The sequence below is a fragment of the Polyodon spathula genome, chromosome 6 (genome assembly GCF_017654505.1).
Source record: "Polyodon spathula isolate WHYD16114869_AA chromosome 6, ASM1765450v1, whole genome shotgun sequence".
NCBI classification, from domain to species: Eukaryota; Metazoa; Chordata; class Actinopteri; order Acipenseriformes; family Polyodontidae; genus Polyodon; species Polyodon spathula.
The window spans coordinates 17,526,783-17,545,526 of record NC_054539.1 but is presented as its reverse complement, the minus strand read 5'-3'; the positions used below and the strand labels follow the sequence as shown (position 1 = coordinate 17,545,526).

The following is an 18,744-nucleotide window of genomic DNA, read 5'->3' as shown; positions in this document are numbered from 1 at the left end:
CAGTGAATTGACAATCTTAATGGGAATGCAATTTGAAGGGGGTATTGTAAATTAAAGCCATGCTTATAAAGTCTCATTTTCTGCTGAGACAGCATGCAGTGAAGCAGTTTACATATTTTGTTTTCAGCTAATTGATAGAATCCAGAATACAGCTTCTTGCAATGTTTTTTCTAACTTTATATAACAACACTGCTTTTCCCTTCCGTGTTTAGATCCCCTCTGGAGGTCTAACTGAAATCTGCCGGAAGCCTGTGACCCCGGGACATCTCAACTCAGTCTCTGATTGGCTGGTTTCTATCGGACTGCCCATGTACTTAAACTTGCTCACAGCAGCAGGATATGACACGCTGAACCAAATAGCCTCCCTGACAGAGACTCATTTCCAGGAAGCTGGCGTCAAGGAGGAACGACACGTAAACAGGCTGTTAGCAGGGGCTAGGCTGGTGCAATCTGACGATGCTCAGTTATAACGAAAAAACAGGGACTTCAACTTTTGTTTCTTGTTTAGTTTTCTTTTCTGGTGTTTACTGCATCACCTGACTGGCAAGTATAAACATGGGAGGCCTTGTAAAGACTGATTTTTTTGTTTTTGTTTTTTTAAATGTTTCCTTTAGAAACAAGTGCTTGCTCAATAGGGAAGACGGGAACTGCCTTGTGGGTTAATAAAAGTACTTCATATGAGTCTCTTTTGCTTGTTGTAGCACTAGTAAGCAACAAGAGGCGTTAGCTAAGCAAGCTTTTTCTTCATTCCTACTTAATTTACAGCTTTTGTAGTTCCAGCTAGTTAAACAAAGCTGGTGGTACAGTACTAATTATCCTGTGTCTGCAATGAATCAAGTATATTGTCTTGCTATATACAACACATTTTTACTTTGCCATACAAACAAATATGTAAAATCAATATAGTGAATATATACACATGTAATCAGTTTTTTTAATTAGCAGAATGTACTGCGAAATCCATCTACTTATTATTTTACCAAGATTGATTTCAATATAGGAGCTATTTGTGATGTATCTGTTTTACTATGTGTGTAAAATAGTTTTATTCTGCTATTCATTTAGTCAGTGTTCATATGTAGTCAGACATGGCAAATCTGACAAGGTTTCCAATGCTTGGAGAACTAATTTAACTGACTACATTCTACTGAATTAATAACATGTACGCTTGGTGCCGTGGATATTAAAGTAGTTTACTGTAGAACTGCATCAATAAGTACATTTGTTAGCCATGACTTTCTATACTGGCCATGATTTACAAAATATGATGGGCATTATAGAGGAAACGACAGAGGTAAGTGTGAATAATATTATTCGCTTCAGTTTTAACTGAAGACAGTAAACTTGATTTGCATATTTTTCAAAATAATTTAGGCCAATGTTTACAGAATTATTACAGATAAGTAAAAACTTGAAGTATTTAGGGAAATCAGCTGAAATTGTGTCTCCCCCCTATCCACCCCCCAACCCCCAAAAAAAGAAAAAGTGTCTTTTAAGCAAGTCACTATTTCAAAGACTATGTTGTTCAGGTTTACCATAAACTCCCATTTAGGGAATTTCAAAAGATGCTTCTAGAAGCGTGTTTGTGGTCTGTGGATAATAACCCAATGTAAAGTGTAAAATGTTGTATTATACATTATGCCAGTGAACTGCCACATAGTATTACTAGGATATGAATAGTGAAATATACATCTCATTTCCAAGGATGTTCTAACAACATGGCGGCCATACAGTTACCTCACAATCAGCTTCCATTATAACTGGTGCGGTATAACACAAAATCTAAAAGCAGAGACACATAGTTCAAATTTAAGGAGCTTAAACCACGAGCCCTCCTGGAGGCACGAATCGTCTGTGGGAACCTCATTTTAACAGCTTCAATAGTCTTTTTTTGAATAGTCATTTTACTTATTTATAATGTTTGCCTGTTTTAAAATGTTTCATTGCCACATTGTTTGAATATAATAAAGGAGTCTGTTCAGTGTTGGCAGTGTATCTCTAAGCAATCGCAATGCTAGGTAAAGACGGATATAAAAAAAAACAAGAACTCAACATTGGAGCAACAGAACCTAAAACTATCAAAGTATTTTGGAAACATCATAAAAAAAAGGTAATTAAAATGACATTTTTAAACTGCTTAAGAAACTGAAACTTGTTTAGGTATCATAAGGGTAATAATATATATGTAATACCTATATTTCAATTAATTAAGACAAATACCACAGATGCTTTAGATGTTGTAACTAGATAATTAATATGAAGACACCTGGTAGAACACCTGTCTTCTGTGAGGTGTGACTGTAGCCTAACTATGCCGTTAGCTGTGTGGTGTTTGCTGACTTAGCCAGTGTGTGTTACCTCACTGCTGTGTATCTTAAAACAAAGGCTTTAACTGCCATTGCCAAGAAATACAACACCTTTGACATCTTGATTGAGATCCGGAATGCCACCACATTTGTGTCAAAAGCTGGGCAAAAACAAAGAAAAAACAAACAAACATGTTCAAACTTTTTAAACTAGCAAATGTTTTAGGAAATGAGCTTTGCCTTTGATTTCTTGCTTTTCATTTCCAGGTTTTAAGACCACCGTTTAAAACTTGTGGTAACTGGATTAGTGAAAAGTGATCCTTTTCCTGCAGATAGTAACACCACTAGCCCGTTCCTTTTATTTCTTTATAAATGGTTAGCAGTTTTTAAAATGTGTTCTGCTCTATAAATTCAAACAAAGGGCAGTTACAAATAAAATAAACCAATCCCATCCAAAATTAAAACAATAGCTTAATTCAAGGGTGATAGTGTAATGTACCATATGTTAAAAGATTGTTACATGTCATATTTTAGGTTTATTTAGAAAATTTTACCTACTTGTCTTGCTAAAGAGCAGTTTACCTTGGTTGGCATTCTGCTGTGCAAATGTAATGGAATGACTTCCTAATAATACTCTGCTCTGGTAAACTTTTATTTCCAAATAACTGTTACAAGCCTTGTTAAGCCCTAATACATTTATGTAATAACTAACAAATGTTGCACATTCTGTATATTAAATTGATATTTAAATAACTTATTTTTTGCCTTTTGCTTTTCATATAAAATGTAATTATCTGTACTATATCAGTAGAAATGCATTCTTGCAAACTGCTTTAATGGAAAGCTACAGTATGTAATGTAAAATATGTATGTGTTATTTTACGCTGTTTAAGCTAGCAAATAATTGTCCATAAAGATTTCTGCTGTGTATTGAAACAAAAAAAAGTAAATAACGATTTGTCATTCTGAAGTACAATACATTTCCTTGGCATCAACAAAAATGATCTGTTTTAAATAGTTTTGCTAATAACACCTATTCACACGCATATGGTACAGCATTGGGTAGTGCAACATTTTAAAGGGACAGTTATCCTAAATTTAAGGCCTAATCAAAACGTGGGTGGTTTAATATAAAATTTAATAGCCTATTGCGTAGCTTGGTCTAGCAGCTATTTAATTAATCTATTGTCATTTTCCATTTCTGTGTGCTGTTTTTCCACCTTTTAAACAATTAGAGAACATCACACTGCTATTATTTTCTTTAATAATATATGTGTTAATGATGGGGTGTTTTTTAGGTTGGTCCCACAAATCCTTCTTTCTATTCTAATTGTTAATAACATTTCCCCCATAGAAGTCTTTTTAACCAGAACAAGCCCTCCTTGCTGAGAAGACTGAAGTGTCAGAACACTGAGGGGTTGAGACAGTATTAGACAGTAGTAGACACCACACATTTAGGAAAGTTAACGTGCACACCTGTAAAGATTGGCAAGGCTTCCTGTAGACATGTATTGGCTTTGGTTTGTCATCAGAGTGATCATGATGTGCTATTTGGAAATAAAACTACATTTAGTGGCTATTTATGTGTTTTGTATAAAAACACAACTGAGGTACAGTTTTTCACTGTCGATTTGTTTATTCTGCCTGAAAATAGTTTGAAGCAAAAGTTACAAGATCCAATGACAAAGCAAGTGAGAAATGCTCCTCTTCAGGTCTGTCTTTATATACACACATAGAACCCACATGTCAAACATTTTATTATACATCTACTTCCTTTTGCTATCAGGATTTCATGCATGGATCTTTGATAGACACACATGTATTTTCATTTTATTAATGGTATCTGGTTCCAAACCAGGTTAAAGAAAGTTCTGTTTGTGTTTTTCAGTGTCAGTAGCTGTTTCGCTTCCTAGGTCATTTCACCTAAACTGGGTCAAAGCATGTCACTGGCTGCACAGCATGTTTATGACTGAAAAAAACGTTGAAGGTGTGGTGACGATTTCACTAAGAGCAAATATCCTAAGAGCAAGACTTGAAAGTAGGCAATTCAAACAGAAATGTCTTTAATTTACTATGGTACCAGATACAGTAAATTCTCATTACATTTTATCCGCCAGTAACTGTCTTGAGAAGCCAAGCTTTCATTGCACTGAAGGTGGTTTTTCGGAACGATTTATTTTAATTAGGTGTGAAGTTATGATGGCCTTGTCTACACATCAGGGCCTAATAATGTTGGAGGGAGAGAGATGAAAGAGTAAAAAGTAGCAACTTAATTTACTTGCCTCTTCTCAGAACACCCACTGTCCCAAGACATCTTTACTGGCCAGTGAAGTGTATACAATTACAAGTAATGAGCATTTAACTAATAAATGTACCTTCAGGGCATTTCTCTGGGGATGGCATGAAGTGCTGTAGTGTCCCTTAAAATAAACAATAACAAAAACATTTTTTATTTCAGCTAAGCCAAGTTAAACGAAACTTGTCTGAGGCTAACAGCACAGCCCAAAAAATAATCACCATTTAGGACACCTTACTTGTAGTGAAGGTCCTTTGGCCTATGCAGCATTATAACAGAATGCAAGGTAACTGATTGCATCAAGGCAGAATTGTTTTAAAGCAAAAGTAACATTACCCTTTGAAAAGTCTAATATTAAAACCAAGTCTATTAACACATACAGTACCTCTTGTTTCAAGTCAGCTTGTTCGGTTATCATTATCTCTTTATTTATTGCTGAACCCATGTTTTTCAGGAATTCATTTGGTGCTACATTAATCTGTGGTGTAATTTTTTTTTTGTTTGTATTGTGGTTGTATACTGCAGAACATTCTATAGTATATTATAGCAAACTACAGTGTTTTATGGTGGTGGTTTAGTTTTTTTTTTTTATGTAGGTTTCCCTCTAGCAAAGCGTCAAACTGACTAACCGATTGGTCTGCAGCAGAGATGGCGTCGGTCACTGCCTCAGGCAATTGCTTTCCTGACTGAAAGGTGAAAGTGAAAAGGTTTTTCAGTTATCCACCACATTATTCTTTAATGTTCTTAAAGCACCTTTGTCCAGAAGTACACAATTCTCCATTCCTCCAAAGCTGGACCCCACAATGGTCTGCCTCTAGTTCTGTGTTAAGCTGTACTATATTTGCACTCAGTCTGGAGCTCAATATAAAAATATTATTTGATTTAGCTGGTGCTTTTTGGTTAGGTTTTGACCAGAGATTTTTTTTTTTTTTGCTCTGATAGTGAGTACAGCTGGACTACAACTGTCTTAGACCCAGTATTTCATTCATACTTATTGCAGGAAAAGGGACAGTCAGGAATGTTTTTTTTATTAATATTATCATACTAATCTCTATCACCTGAAACTTTTCCTAATGCATTCTTATATTTATGAATTACTTTTTCTTGTTTGAAAATGGGTGACTATGAGTAGCATGTTGAAGATCAGAATGCAGTAAACATACCCAGAGCCATGCTTAACACCTGGTGCTCCAGGGGCATTCCCCCATGCAGTTATAACACCCAAGCCGAACATACACAGTGCCCAGCCCAAACCTGTACAACATGCTTCTTACAACCCCACCAAAAATGTTCTGGACACCCCCAAATGCTTCCATAATTCTCCCTCCCACTCCCTCGTAGGCATACTGGCCTTGGGGCAGCCAGCGTTCTCAAAATAGCTTTGCCAGGTGTTAAATTTCTTTACAGAAAAAAAAAAATATTCGATTGTCATTATAATACTAGTATATTACTCTCAATTGTGAGCACACCACAGCAAAACCAGGAAAGGCACCACAATAGATTTGGAGTAGATGTTGCACAGTGGGCCTGGTACTGTAGCAGTGCTGATAATCCACCTAATCTGAATCACCAGGACAGTATTAGTTAATAATATTGTGATGTTATCAGTTTGTACCTTTATGAAATGAAAATGCTCCCACTTTCCACACTTTTACAGGCTATTATTTAAATGGCAACCTATTTATATATTAACAGTTGTTTGTATTTTAGTGAATAATGGAGGCTGGCTGTTTGTTAAACTAGTTTAGCAATCTGTTTTTCAGTAGCACGTTCATTTTCTGATGCTGTATACTTACAGTTCAGAAACAAGATGATTCAGTTTAATTGGATTACATAGTGTGGCACCAGAACTGCAAAGACTGGACTCTCATTAACGAAACTATTACAGGAGAACCAGTGTTGTCTATAGTTATGATCTAATCATGCAAAACATGAATTAGGCAGTGGCATAAGAAGTGACCAGTGAGATTCTTGTCATATCAGTTCTTAATTAAAAGACAAATGGTACAGTTCATATATACAGTATGCAACCTTTAGCGCTAGGGCTTCAGTCTGAAAAGGAATGGATAACTGGGTTTCAACTAGCCATAAAACTGTTACTGTTCAAGTACAATAGCTTGTCTTTTGACTACAAACTAATATTGGAGAGTATGATGGAGAAAAAAAATGTGATAATCCATCAACATTTTCTATTGGGATATCAAGCTTTTCCACTATATTTCTGAGGATCATGATCATTGTCTTATGGCTCAACTGTTACTGTTACAAAAACAATTATATATATATATATATATATATATATATATATATATATATATATATATATATATATATACTTTTCAGTTTTCAAATTAATGAGTGCAATTCAAGGTTCTAAAATCAATTTGCAGACCTCTTAGCATTAGTAATATTACCACTGGTTCAGTCTGTTCTCTTGAATAAAAGGTTCCTTTGCTTGTATGTTGTACTTCAGTCTGAAATATGCAGATATTTAAAAGACAATGGGACTGATTTTCAAGGTTTTAAACGCATACGTATAAATTACTCGATTTTTCAAAAAGTTAAAAAAACACCCTTTTAAATTGTACAATATTAAAAAAATAAACTAACTTACATGTCTTAAATTAATCTGTCTTGTAACTTTTAAGCTTTTTTTTTCTTCTTTAAAAAACAAACACACACAGTAATTCACCTTTTGGAGTGCCAGGCTTTGAAAATCAGCCACATTGCTATGAAAAGTTGACAACTAGTAGTCATTTCTGTACTGGCATTGCTAAAATTCCAACCTGCTCAGTCTTCATGAGTGGGTGCCCTAATTACCGTGACTTTATTAAGCATGTCAGTTATCCACGAGTTTAGAACGAGTACGCAATTAGATAAATAACAACAATCATTATTCAATAAACCTGAAAAGATAATATATTCAATTTCGGTCTATATTGGCATACATGTGTTTCTTTCGATGTATTGTAAATACATGGTTTATCAATATTTTTGAAAAAACATTCCGTTACAGTATCTCTCGTGATTTAATTTAGTTTTGCCCCAAGGTGTCGCTGTTGCAGGAAACCAAAAATGCCGCTAGATTTTTTTTTTTTTCCTCCTTGCGTCTTCAAGTAATATGACACCACTGCTGAACTATAAGTCAGTGTAGGATGGTTTCTGAACTTCACATGCAGAAATACTCCAGTCACAGCAGGGACAGACAGACAGAAAGTGAGTGAGAAGGAAGGAAGGAAGGAAGGAAGGAAGGAAGGAAATAAATAAATAAATAAATAAATAAACCGTACAAACTAGAACTGCTATTTTTATTTTCAAATGATCAGTAAAAAGTTTCACTTTCTAGAGGCGGATGGGTGACCGTTCCTGGCGACTGTGTGTGAGGAGGAGATGATGAAGAATTGCAACAGTAACCGCTACAAAAGTAAAACCCAAAATCACATCACAGATAAGAAAAACAATAGAAACAGCTGTCTTTCTATCTTTTTAATAAGATCATCACCGCGCAATTATGGCTGCTGCATGGCTGCTCTGTTCCTCTTCTGTTTGGGTTCCCTTTTCTATCAGCTGAACGGCGGACCCCCTAAAATCCTTCTGGAAATCCGACAGTATCTCGGTAAGAACTGCATTTTGGTGTTTCAGTTCAGCTTTTTTTTGGTTATATTTTGCAGACAGACGGTAGGCTTTTTGTCGATTGCACTGCAGTGACAGCGTGTGTGTACAGCTTGTCTTCATTAAGTTGGAGACGTGTAACAAGCTTACAGTTTAACGTTACTTTACCTCCTAGGTAAAATAATCATTTCCCTCGTACAAGGGCCTCTGTCTGTAAAATAAAAAGCAGCCTCAGCCCGATGGTATATCTAGACGTAATAACCTAGAGAACTGATACATTCAGAACTAACATACACACCAAGGACACTTTGTCGTAGCGTATTGAACAGAGGGCCGTTTTAAAAGGCATCAGTTATGTGTGCCGTGTGGGTAAAACTATGTGAATATTATTATAACTAGTGGAAAGTATGCATCATGAAATACTATGCAATTTTACTTTCCCTTTTGAAGTGCGGTTCAACTTTAGTTATTTTATTGCAATGAATGGTTGTGATTTTTTTTTTTTTTTTAGCTGTAAAGAGTTGTGTTGGTAATATTTTATGTAAAATGTAAAAAAAAAAAAGTGTAGCTGCAGTATTAAAGCTTATTTTTCAATAACAAAAAAAAAAAAAAACACCAAATATTACACAGGATGGTAAACTGCAGATTGTTGAAGCAGTGCCATTAACAAGGTATAAAATAAGCTACCAAACACACGCTTCGTTATAATGTAAAGGACCTACACCTTAAGTCTTACATTTGGTCGTCTATTTTACAAGGATTTGATGACAAAGTGCTAATTGGTTTTTAAAAAAAAAAAATTAAAACGTGTTATTTTTTATACATTTTTTGATTTGGTGTTAAGGAAGTCCATTCTAAAAAGCCTAAGCTAACATTATTACTATGAGCGGTATAAGATTTGATACCTATGGATCAGTGTTCTTTTTTTAGTGCTACAATAGTCTAGGTACCTTCATTGTTAAATTAAGTATGAGACATTATCCATCAATAAAGAAATCTATAGAAACTAGAATATTTAAAATCGTGTTTTGTTTTTAAATCCTTGATATATATAAATTTAAGAAGGAGCTGTTTTCAAAAATCGTAACACGTGTTTTCAGAATTGCCAACTTTATATACTTCCAGTGTGTCACCCTCCATAAATCAACTTGTTTTGATACTGAGCCTGGATTCAAATTCAAACCACTGTAACAAGGTTAATACATAGAGCTTTACTATGTGAGAAAGGCCCTGTTTGTCAAGTTGTTTAATTTTCTCAAAAAGTAGTTTTAGTTGGAGAATTTCCTCTCAGATCTTCAGATCTGCTTGCAGGATTGTAATTTTGTGAGTCAAATACAGTGTGCATGACCATGACCCTGCCCCTGGTCCTGCTCCTGGTCATGGCAATTTTACGTTGTACATTTTCAAGCTGTATTTAACTGTGTGTCCAGATAAAAAGAAAAAAAAAACCCCCACAGCAACAAATACTAAAATGAGTTTTAAAAAAAAAAAACTGTAGGGCATAACATTCATACACAGTTGTGCTACTGCTGAGAAGAGAGAATTGGAAGGAATGTTATGAGCAATCTGGGCCTTCAGTGTAGTGCTATATTCCTTAAATCCACATTTTGTTTCTTCTGCAGAAGAGTACATCTGTGCCCTCATGTAATGCATGCAGTGTGTAGAGCTCACATTTTTGACAGTGAATGAAATACTGTTTTCTGAAGGACTTGATGAGAAAGAAATTATTGTACACCTGGGTCACACAGTAATTGTAGTTCTGTCTGCAGAAGTGACAAGCTCTAAAAGTCTAAGAAAGGTCAGTGAGAGAATGCATTCCTTTTAAACACATTCTTTCTCAGACCGTGAATGCCTTGTTTACAAACAGTCAAGACTGGCTTTGCAACCAGGAAGAACCCAAATGGTTTACAGCAAAGCTTTCCTCTGCAGTATTTGTTAAGGGTATCCCATCTCCAGAGTGAGGTGAATTCCTGTTCAGTTGGCAGGCTCACTTACTTCAGTTGAGGTCTGGCAAATCTATTAAGACTATGAAGTCTTGACCACATCTTTTGATGTTACTATATATATATATATATATATATATATATATATATATATATATATATTTTATTTTTTATTTTTTTTGGTTTATATATATAATATTTTTTATTTTTATTTTTTTTTGGTCACAATTTTGAAAGATTGTAATTTTTTTGAAAGATTGTAATTCATCATACTGAACACAGAGAGCCCAGTCATAGGCTGCCTGAAAGATGTCCCATAATGAAACGCACTGCAGGGTCTTTTTTTGTCTTTCAGATTCATCAGCCCTGTATAAGGTTAGTTTCCACAAAAACATGGATGTTGCTAAATTCATGTATTAGGGGTGAGGAGCAAAAGTCAAACATTTCAGGAAAATAATAGTGCATGTCGCTGTAGAGTTCTGATTAAAAAAAAAATAAAATAAAGATATATATATATATATATATATATATATATATATATATATATATATATATATATATATATATATTTTGCATAGCAAATCGTGCCGTGATGCTTCTTTTATAGTGACATTTTTAAAGCATAACAAAGGCACAAACAAATTGACTGATTGACTCGCACTTATCACTTGGAGTGACAACTTGGGCATTTGTGATGTATGTATTTGGTAACCTTTTGAATTAGCTTTCTGCTATAATGAATTGCACAAAATCCTCAGTTGTAATAATGCCACAACTCCTGAAGTAATTGCAGCACCAACCACGTAGTGTTAGAAGTATTTTATTTGGAAGCTTTATGTATCAGTCATGTCACTTGATACAGAGTTGGCAATTATTCACCTATGCTCCAAAAAACAGTTTTTTTTTTATAGTTCTATTGCAAAATATTACAGAGCTCTGAAAGACTTTCGTCTCTAATGAAAATGAAATCTAAGAAGTTGAAGCTGCTGTAGCGTAATTTTTGGATAAACTCCTTTAAAACTTGTAAATGGTCTCAAAATGATCAGTTAGTTAACAACCATACACCCTTTTCTTTTTCTCTTAAAGGTGCAATAACCATCTATTGGAAACTCTCTGTAGACAAAAAGCTCTTAAGCTCCTGGACCTTTTTAGCGCCACTTTAGCGCCACTTTATTGGTGCCTAAAGAAGTGTGTCATTCACAGCATGGAATATGAGAAGCTTTGGTAATTAGTAATGGAAAATACCTTTTTTGAGTGTTCCCATAAAAATGACTCAAAGCAGCTTTTTGGCAAAATGAACCCCAAAACTTGAAAGGGCAATACATCAGTGTGGTTGGAGTTTCAGTGTTCTTTGTGAATTCATGGGTAGTATTTGCAAAGTGTCTGTGCTACTGCAGACGCAAACAGCCAGTGACTTTACAATCTTGGACAGTCAGGCAGTGAACAGGTCTAGGCAGCAGACATCGTGTGTTTGCCAACCCAGCTGAGTCCCAGACACCCTTCTATGGATATCTACTTGAAATGAGAAGCATCAGGTGTATTTACCAACACAACAGCTGTCCTTGACATATGATTTGCTGTGTTGCCGCTGTCACCTCTGTTTGTCAGTGTAAAAGCACCAAACCATACGGCACCACTTGAATCCTCGACTGCTGCGTTAGTACTGTCGGAATTTTCAGGTACATGGCTTTCTTAAAGTGCTGTTAATACAGCCCCCCCCCCACAAAAAAAAAAGCACTGGAAACTTGCTAAATGTACTTTTGAGCTACAGGTAGCATTCCTTGGCTAGTTTCCCAGTGTGTTTTAATTGAAAACTCTGTTTTCTGGAAAAAGACAAATCAACATAAGTTAGCTTTTTGTGGCTTACGGTGACACCCGTAACTGTAAAATAAAAACCTAATGGCAAATTGTCACCACAAACTACACTGTATAAAAATATCAAATGACTGGAAGTGTTGAATACTGTATTGATAAAAATGTTGGGATCTGATAGGAATACATAACTTCAGGATAAAGAAATGCAGATGTATTGTTGTTACTACTAGCTTCTTAGCCATTAATCATACAAGATTGAATTGTCTTATTGAGAAGTAAGTGTTGTTATATCAGACCTGTTGGGCTGAAATCTTAGAACCACCCTGCACTTGATAGCTAGAATCTTATATACAACCTAAATTCATTAAAAGCCTAATTTCTTGTATAGTATATGCATACAGCAAGAGGAATACTAAAGCATTTATTGTATTGCAGCAAAAAGTGTCTCTTATTGTTTTCTCTTTAGGATTTGAACAAAGCTGATAACATTTTCTATACAAAAACTGTTCTACCTGATAAATAGGGTATTTTGTTTTTATTATTATCAGCAGCTTTTGTGACACAGAGACCTGACTTTACAGCTGTTTGGGTAATTCACATTTCTAGGAAATGAGAGCTTGGTTTTTATTATGTTCAAGGGATTAGGGGAGAACATTTAGTAAGCTTTAGATTTCTGGGTGTGCAGTGACTTAATTTCTGTATTCTGTTAAATAATATGCTTTGTTACATTAAATAAGCAAGTTATTGTGTGAGAAAAGGGGAAATTAAACTAAATAAATTGTGGACGTAGTAAATGGACACGCCATGTGGAGCAACAATAAAAACATGCATACACAGTGACATTCTGGACATGCTAGGGTTACAGTTTTGTTCAGTGGCTTTCAGCACCCCCACTATAAAGATTGTTCGAGCACCTCTGGTGTGCACTTTCTAATCTGGACTTTTTTTACTTCTTGCTTCCAAAAACTTAATCTAGGGGGTCAGAAACAGCTGTGTTGAGCTTCTTTTTAAAAATGTATTAATCCCACGCAGGAGACAAAGCTGCTGCTTCTCTTGCCATTTTAGAATCTGCTATGCAAATTCTGACAAAGTGGTAAACACGTTGTGATACATATTTCACATTTTTATGAACTACGTACTTTCTGGAATTAATTAGGTTTATCTAAGTACAGCAGCGTTGACTGATACTTTTTGAAAACACATTTTTTAACTTAATTAGCCCTAGATGGTTATCATTTCTGACCTAAATCAAAGCAAGGTGCTATATTCTCTGTGGCTTTTTCATTTGCGAAAAGATTGTTCTGCAGTTACTATTGGTTATTATTGCAATGCATACACACAGGCAATAGAGTTGTTGTGTAGGTTGCAGAAAAGTGTCCTGCAAACCATTGTGTTGAACCTCTGATGAACTGCATCATGCATGGCCTACATTTTTCAACTTGTCAAACATTTATTTTTAAAACTTTTTTAATGCACTATTGTGTTGTAAATATTTATGGGACTGGTAGTATTTTAGGTACAGTTTGAAGGATGGATGGCCAGCTTGTTTCAGTTTTTTTCTTGTACATGCATAGATGTTCAGCATTTGTGAAAGGCTGTTATTTGGGCTGCCAAAGTGCTTGCAGTCACTCATTGAGGTCTCTTTAACTTGTGCCATTCAGGGTGTTATTGCCTGTGATGTGGGTGGTTGAGCTGCCAGGGGGCTGCTGCTGCCCCTGTATTTTTTCTGGGAGGGGCTGTTTGGGAGGCATTGCAATTAATGTCATTAAGTGAAAACTAGCACACGAGTCTTCATTTGTACAACACTCCACCTCTTTTCATCTGGGATAAGGCCTTCTGGATTTAGCCTCTGCTAAGTTGTGGAGCAGCAGTGGTTTCCCTTAAAAAGCCCAGCATGGCCTGAACAATTCTAAAACCCTTTGGGAACCTGCAATTTAGCTTTACTTTAGAAATTATTGGGCTGTTTTAAGTAAGATAGCACAAACTAGGAGAGAGCCAAGAAAAATGTTATTCTCATTTTTGGGTGCTTTTTTAAAAAAATTCTGTAGCATTTGGTCCAAGAGAAATTGACAAGACAAATGGGTAGTAATAAAAGATTTCAATACCACCCGGTTTTCACTTATAACTAGATAACTGGGTAACTGAAATACTCATGGGTGAGTGAAAAACCGACCGAATGGTAGTACTTAGCAGGACAAAAGGGTGCTTGATCTACTTTTTTTTTAAATAAATGTTCATTATAATTTACAATTGAGTGAAGATGTTTTGCTCTGAAACTACAACAGGGTAGAGTGTTTGGCATAGAGCATTACATGGTCAAGTTGCCATGGTGGTTAAAACCCTAAATTCCAATGGAGACTGGCACAACTATTCAGTTCAGTGGGCTCTATGCTGTGTGTAGGAGCAGGGCTGGATGGAGAGCTACCATACACCGGAACCAAAAGATAAGCAAGCAAGCAAGCTTGCGTCCTGGACTACTTCAATATGTCACCAGTATGCTATTAAAATGCGTCTGTCCCACTTGGGTCCCAATGAAAGTGAAGTTTGGTACTTTAAAACTTCGTCCACATTTACCACTGCATGTGTCAGTACTGCTCTGTAGGGTTGGAAGTCTTGAAAGGGGCCTGCAGGAGTTCACGTCAGGGTTTTGGTTTGCTTTTAGATCTTCAAAGAGGTCACTTTTTAATGGGTTTGCCAACATTGTGATTGGCCTTTGCCTGTATTACAAAATGCTGTCAATAAAAACCCCAATTAAAATGAAACACTGTTGTTTAAAAATGACTGTGGATAGCTCTAAATAAAGGCTTTTTACACATACACACAACTACTATGCACAGTCTGTATTAGACAATGTATTTTGTTAAAAGGATACTGCTGCAAAAGAATAAGGAATATACACTGTAGTTCACAGTTGTAGTCACTGGAAGAAGTGCTATTTGCAGACTTCACAGTGTACAGTTCTCCCATTCTGGTAATTGTATTTGCTATGTGGATTCAAAATAGCATATTTAAATACACAGCAGGAGAATCTAATCTAGCACTCCTGCCAATGTTGTTTTATCACTAGTTGCTAGTTAGCAAACAAAATACTGTCTTGGAACAATATGCGTAATAGCAGTTCAAGATTAGGGTGACCTTGGCATCACAGCAATACATTTTAGAGCCCAGTGCTTTCCCAAGTCTACCACTTTTGGACACGATAGAAACAAAAGAATATTTCACTGGATATTCCGAAACTTAACAAGCAACATTAACCCTTTTACCTGAAAGCATCTCAGGAATTTACAGGATTGTCTTTATTGGGGGAGGTCAGACGACTTGGTCTGCAATGGGATTACTGCAGTGAAGCGAATAAAAACTGCAAAGACATGTATGCAGTGGGGGAAAAAAAGACTAAAAAAATGTTTTACGCTCCTAATAAAAGAAAGTATGATGCAGGTTCAATTCATTATTAAAACAGTTCTGTGAAAAGGACTATTTTAAGTAATTTGGGTAGTTAGTGACTATTAGCTTTTCATTATAGTCTTAGTTACCTTAACCACTTGACTCTCACTGAATGAACTAAGTACATCCTCCTTGAGTATCAAAAAGGTAGGATTTTCTACTCTTAACATTGATTTATTTATTTGTTTTTAACTTGTGTGTGCTGTACTCAAATCATTTGCAGTTATTCTCTCCTGTCAGTTCAACGTTGTTTGCTTCTGTGTGTGCGGAAAAAATAACTGAGGGAATGAGATTGATTAAAAACATATATAACAGAATACCACCAACTAGCATAGTAAATAAAATCACAATTATTATATCTGCAGTTGTTTATTTTATGTTGAGAGTGAATTCCTGATTCACTCTCAACATAAGAGTTGTTTTACCTCTTGTTATTTCCATTTTTCATTGGTTGCTTAAACTGCTGGTTGACATTGCTGTATATACCCAATTTAATTAGCAGATGACTTTTCCAGTCAGTCATAGACAATGAGAGATATGTAGCAATAACCAGAAATTTAGCTATTCTCTTAAATAAGAGGAAAAGTTTGGATAAAATACAATAAATAAGTGCTTTTATTCAGTAGACTTGGTTGTTGATGGCCTTCTGAAATGATCTTCACAGTCACTTTAGGTGTTAATCAGTAACAAATGTTGGTGTAAAATAAATCAATTAACTTTTATACCTTCAAGTACTACAAAGTACCGAGTGCTGAGTTGGACTTATAAAATTATAGTGTTTGCCTTACTTGCCTAACCCATTCAGCCCAAAGTTTCTCGCCTGGTGGAAATTTGAAGAGGCTTATACCATCCGTGACTATATTAGAACAACCTGCCGCAATACAATGTTCAGGCATAGTTGAACTTAACATTTAAATATTTTAAAATTGTTTGCACGAATACATCTATTACTGCCTCCGACGACGTCACGCGGTCGACAGTCATACAGTTGGAAAATGCCTTCCTGCTAGTGTTTGGAGGGACAGTGAAAATGCAGAAACTACACATGGCAAAATATCAACTGGACATTTTAAATGAGTAAAGCATTAAAATACATTATTATCATTTTGTAAAAAGTTGTTAGGAACTTGATATGGGGACTTTAATATAAAATTGGCCAGAACGTACGAAAAATGTATTGAATAACCGGGGATTTGCTAGTCTGTTTTAAAACAAGGCCCAGTGCCTGATCCAATGAAATCAACCGCTGGCATTCCATACGTACAGGATTTCTTATAAACCTGTTTTCTCCAAAAACCTGATGGAAACAGTGATCAAGATTTACAGAAATCACAAGCCTGGAAGAGAGAATTGATCAATTCAGTAGAAAAAAAAATAAAAACAACAAAACCTGTTAAACCTTTGGGCTTTCTTGCATTTACAATCATACAATGCCTCTTTTTGTGAGAGTAACTGAATGTAAAGTATTACAAACATAAAAGCAAAACCTAAAATGTCTTCGGGGTTTGGGAGGGCCATGCTTAAACATGCAGTTCCCGTAAGAGTTTAAATCTCTGGTGATGTGTTTTCTTCATGTTTTGCCAATTTTTGTGTCAGACGTCAACTCCTAACTTGTGAAAACAGCCCTCTTCAGATCTTAAGTATCAAAGTGGGAAAGGGTTAATAATTTATACATTTTTTTTCTTTTTTGGTTTTGTTTTAAAATGTGCTCTTGTCCTTCAGTCAAAAAAGAAACATATAAATCAATGTTTCTCAAATGCGGCCACCAGCAGCCTCCCAGTAACTCCTCTCTTAATTAACCTTTATCATAATCAACGCCACTATTCCACTTTCATTCAATGCTATTCATGTTGCTTGCATTCTGATTCCTTGTACTGCTTCCGTTTCTGTGAGCTGCTATTGGTCATGATTAACGGCAGTGTGATTACTGCATGATGACTGGCTGAAGTTTTGTTCTGATCAGATTTAATTTTGACATGCGTCACAAATCTTCATCTATTTCGCTACGTGTTAGTGCTCGTTGGTTAGTCAACGAGAGAAGACTTTAGTAGTCATACGATACGAAAACAGCGTTATGGAGTGTAATATGATTTTCTTTAGTGTGGAGAAACTATCTGAATATTCAAACACATGCGGCACATGATTTCAAAGGCAAAATTCCATGTTAGTGTCAGACATAAGTTACATAGTTGATAGATACTAGAAATACTATCGCAACGTGTTTTGCCTAGCACTGATTTACCACCTTGCCAGAATTTGTGTAACAGTTTCAAAAAGAACAAATGATGTGTGGGATTAACAAAGTCTTACTACGGATTTGGCAAGCCAGAATCTGGGGATACAGATGCATGTACTGTACTTCACTTTGCAAGGTAAATGCTATGTACTGTTTGAGCCTGGAATACATACAAGAAAAATGTAGAACATGAACTACTGTTTGACATCCTCTGCTTTTATAGTTAATTCAGTGGGGCAAAGTAAAGCCTTAACAACCTATTCTGGAATATTACAGGTTGATGTAAAATGTTATGATATAACAGCATTGCAAATCTCTTTACCTTTGTTAGAATTAGCTGGGAGTTGTGCAGTATGTGCTTGAAACAGGAAAGTGACATTTTTTTATATTTATTTAACTTAAATATGTTAGCAATGTACTTTAGGTGTTGTGTTAATTTATATCAATATATAGGATTGATTAACCTATTACTATCGACCGGTTATCAGAGGAATACAAAGAAACCTAGCAAAAACCCAAATTTGTGTCTCCAGCTTATTATTAGAAGTGCCTGGAAATTAAGATCCAGTACAGAGCTGAGAAACAGTTTGGTTTTATTGTAGAAATAAATGAAAAACTTTAGAAGGGCATATGTCTGTCGTTTTATTTTTGTCCTATGATATGCTTAGTATTTTTAGGAAAAATTAAGTGTTGGTGGCCGCACTCTGAGGCCATCAAAATAAATAGTTTGAGAACCACTGATATAAGTGCACTTTAAAAGTAAATGTGTATTCCTGTTTGTGGTGTATGACAATGCTGTGGTTGGCAAAGGGCAAGCTGTTAGTAGCGTTGTCTGTTTTTATTCTGTCCAGTTCATTGAATGCAGAGGTTATTTCAGTTGTGCCAGTGCCAGTGAGAGTAAAGGAAAGTGCAGCGGTTTGAGGCTGGCACACTTTCCCAGAGCGTTGAGTTTCAGTTTGTGGTGTGTATAAAATGGACTTCCAACTTTTACATAACAACCAGATCTCTACGTTACGTGATTGTGGACCTGTGTGCTTTGTGACTGATGTTCAGACCTCTATGAAATCAGGGCTTCCGTATAGGAAAAAGCCA

At 35.6% G+C, this 18,744-nt stretch overlaps 2 protein-coding genes across 6 annotated transcripts in view; both read left to right on the top strand.

Annotated features, from left to right (window-relative positions):
• LOC121316947 (SAM and SH3 domain-containing protein 1-like) overlaps positions 1 to 3,059 on the top strand; it is a 330,556-nt gene extending 327,497 nt beyond the window's left edge. For all 5 annotated transcript variants that reach the window (XM_041252344.1, XM_041252345.1, XM_041252348.1 and 2 more), the window contains exon 20: positions 213 to 3,059. In XM_041252344.1, coding sequence (XP_041108278.1) covers positions 213 to 470 — 258 coding nt within the window. In that variant the 3' untranslated portion in view covers positions 471 to 3,059. The remainder of the gene's footprint in view (positions 1 to 212) is intronic.
• Positions 3,060 to 7,743: 4,684 nt separating this feature from the next.
• Positions 7,744 to 18,744, top strand: part of usta (uronyl 2-sulfotransferase a) — a 91,693-nt gene continuing 80,692 nt past the window's right edge. The window contains exon 1 of the mRNA XM_041252343.1: positions 7,744 to 8,218. Coding sequence (XP_041108277.1) covers positions 7,993 to 8,218 — 226 coding nt within the window. The 5' untranslated portion in view covers positions 7,744 to 7,992. The remainder of the gene's footprint in view (positions 8,219 to 18,744) is intronic.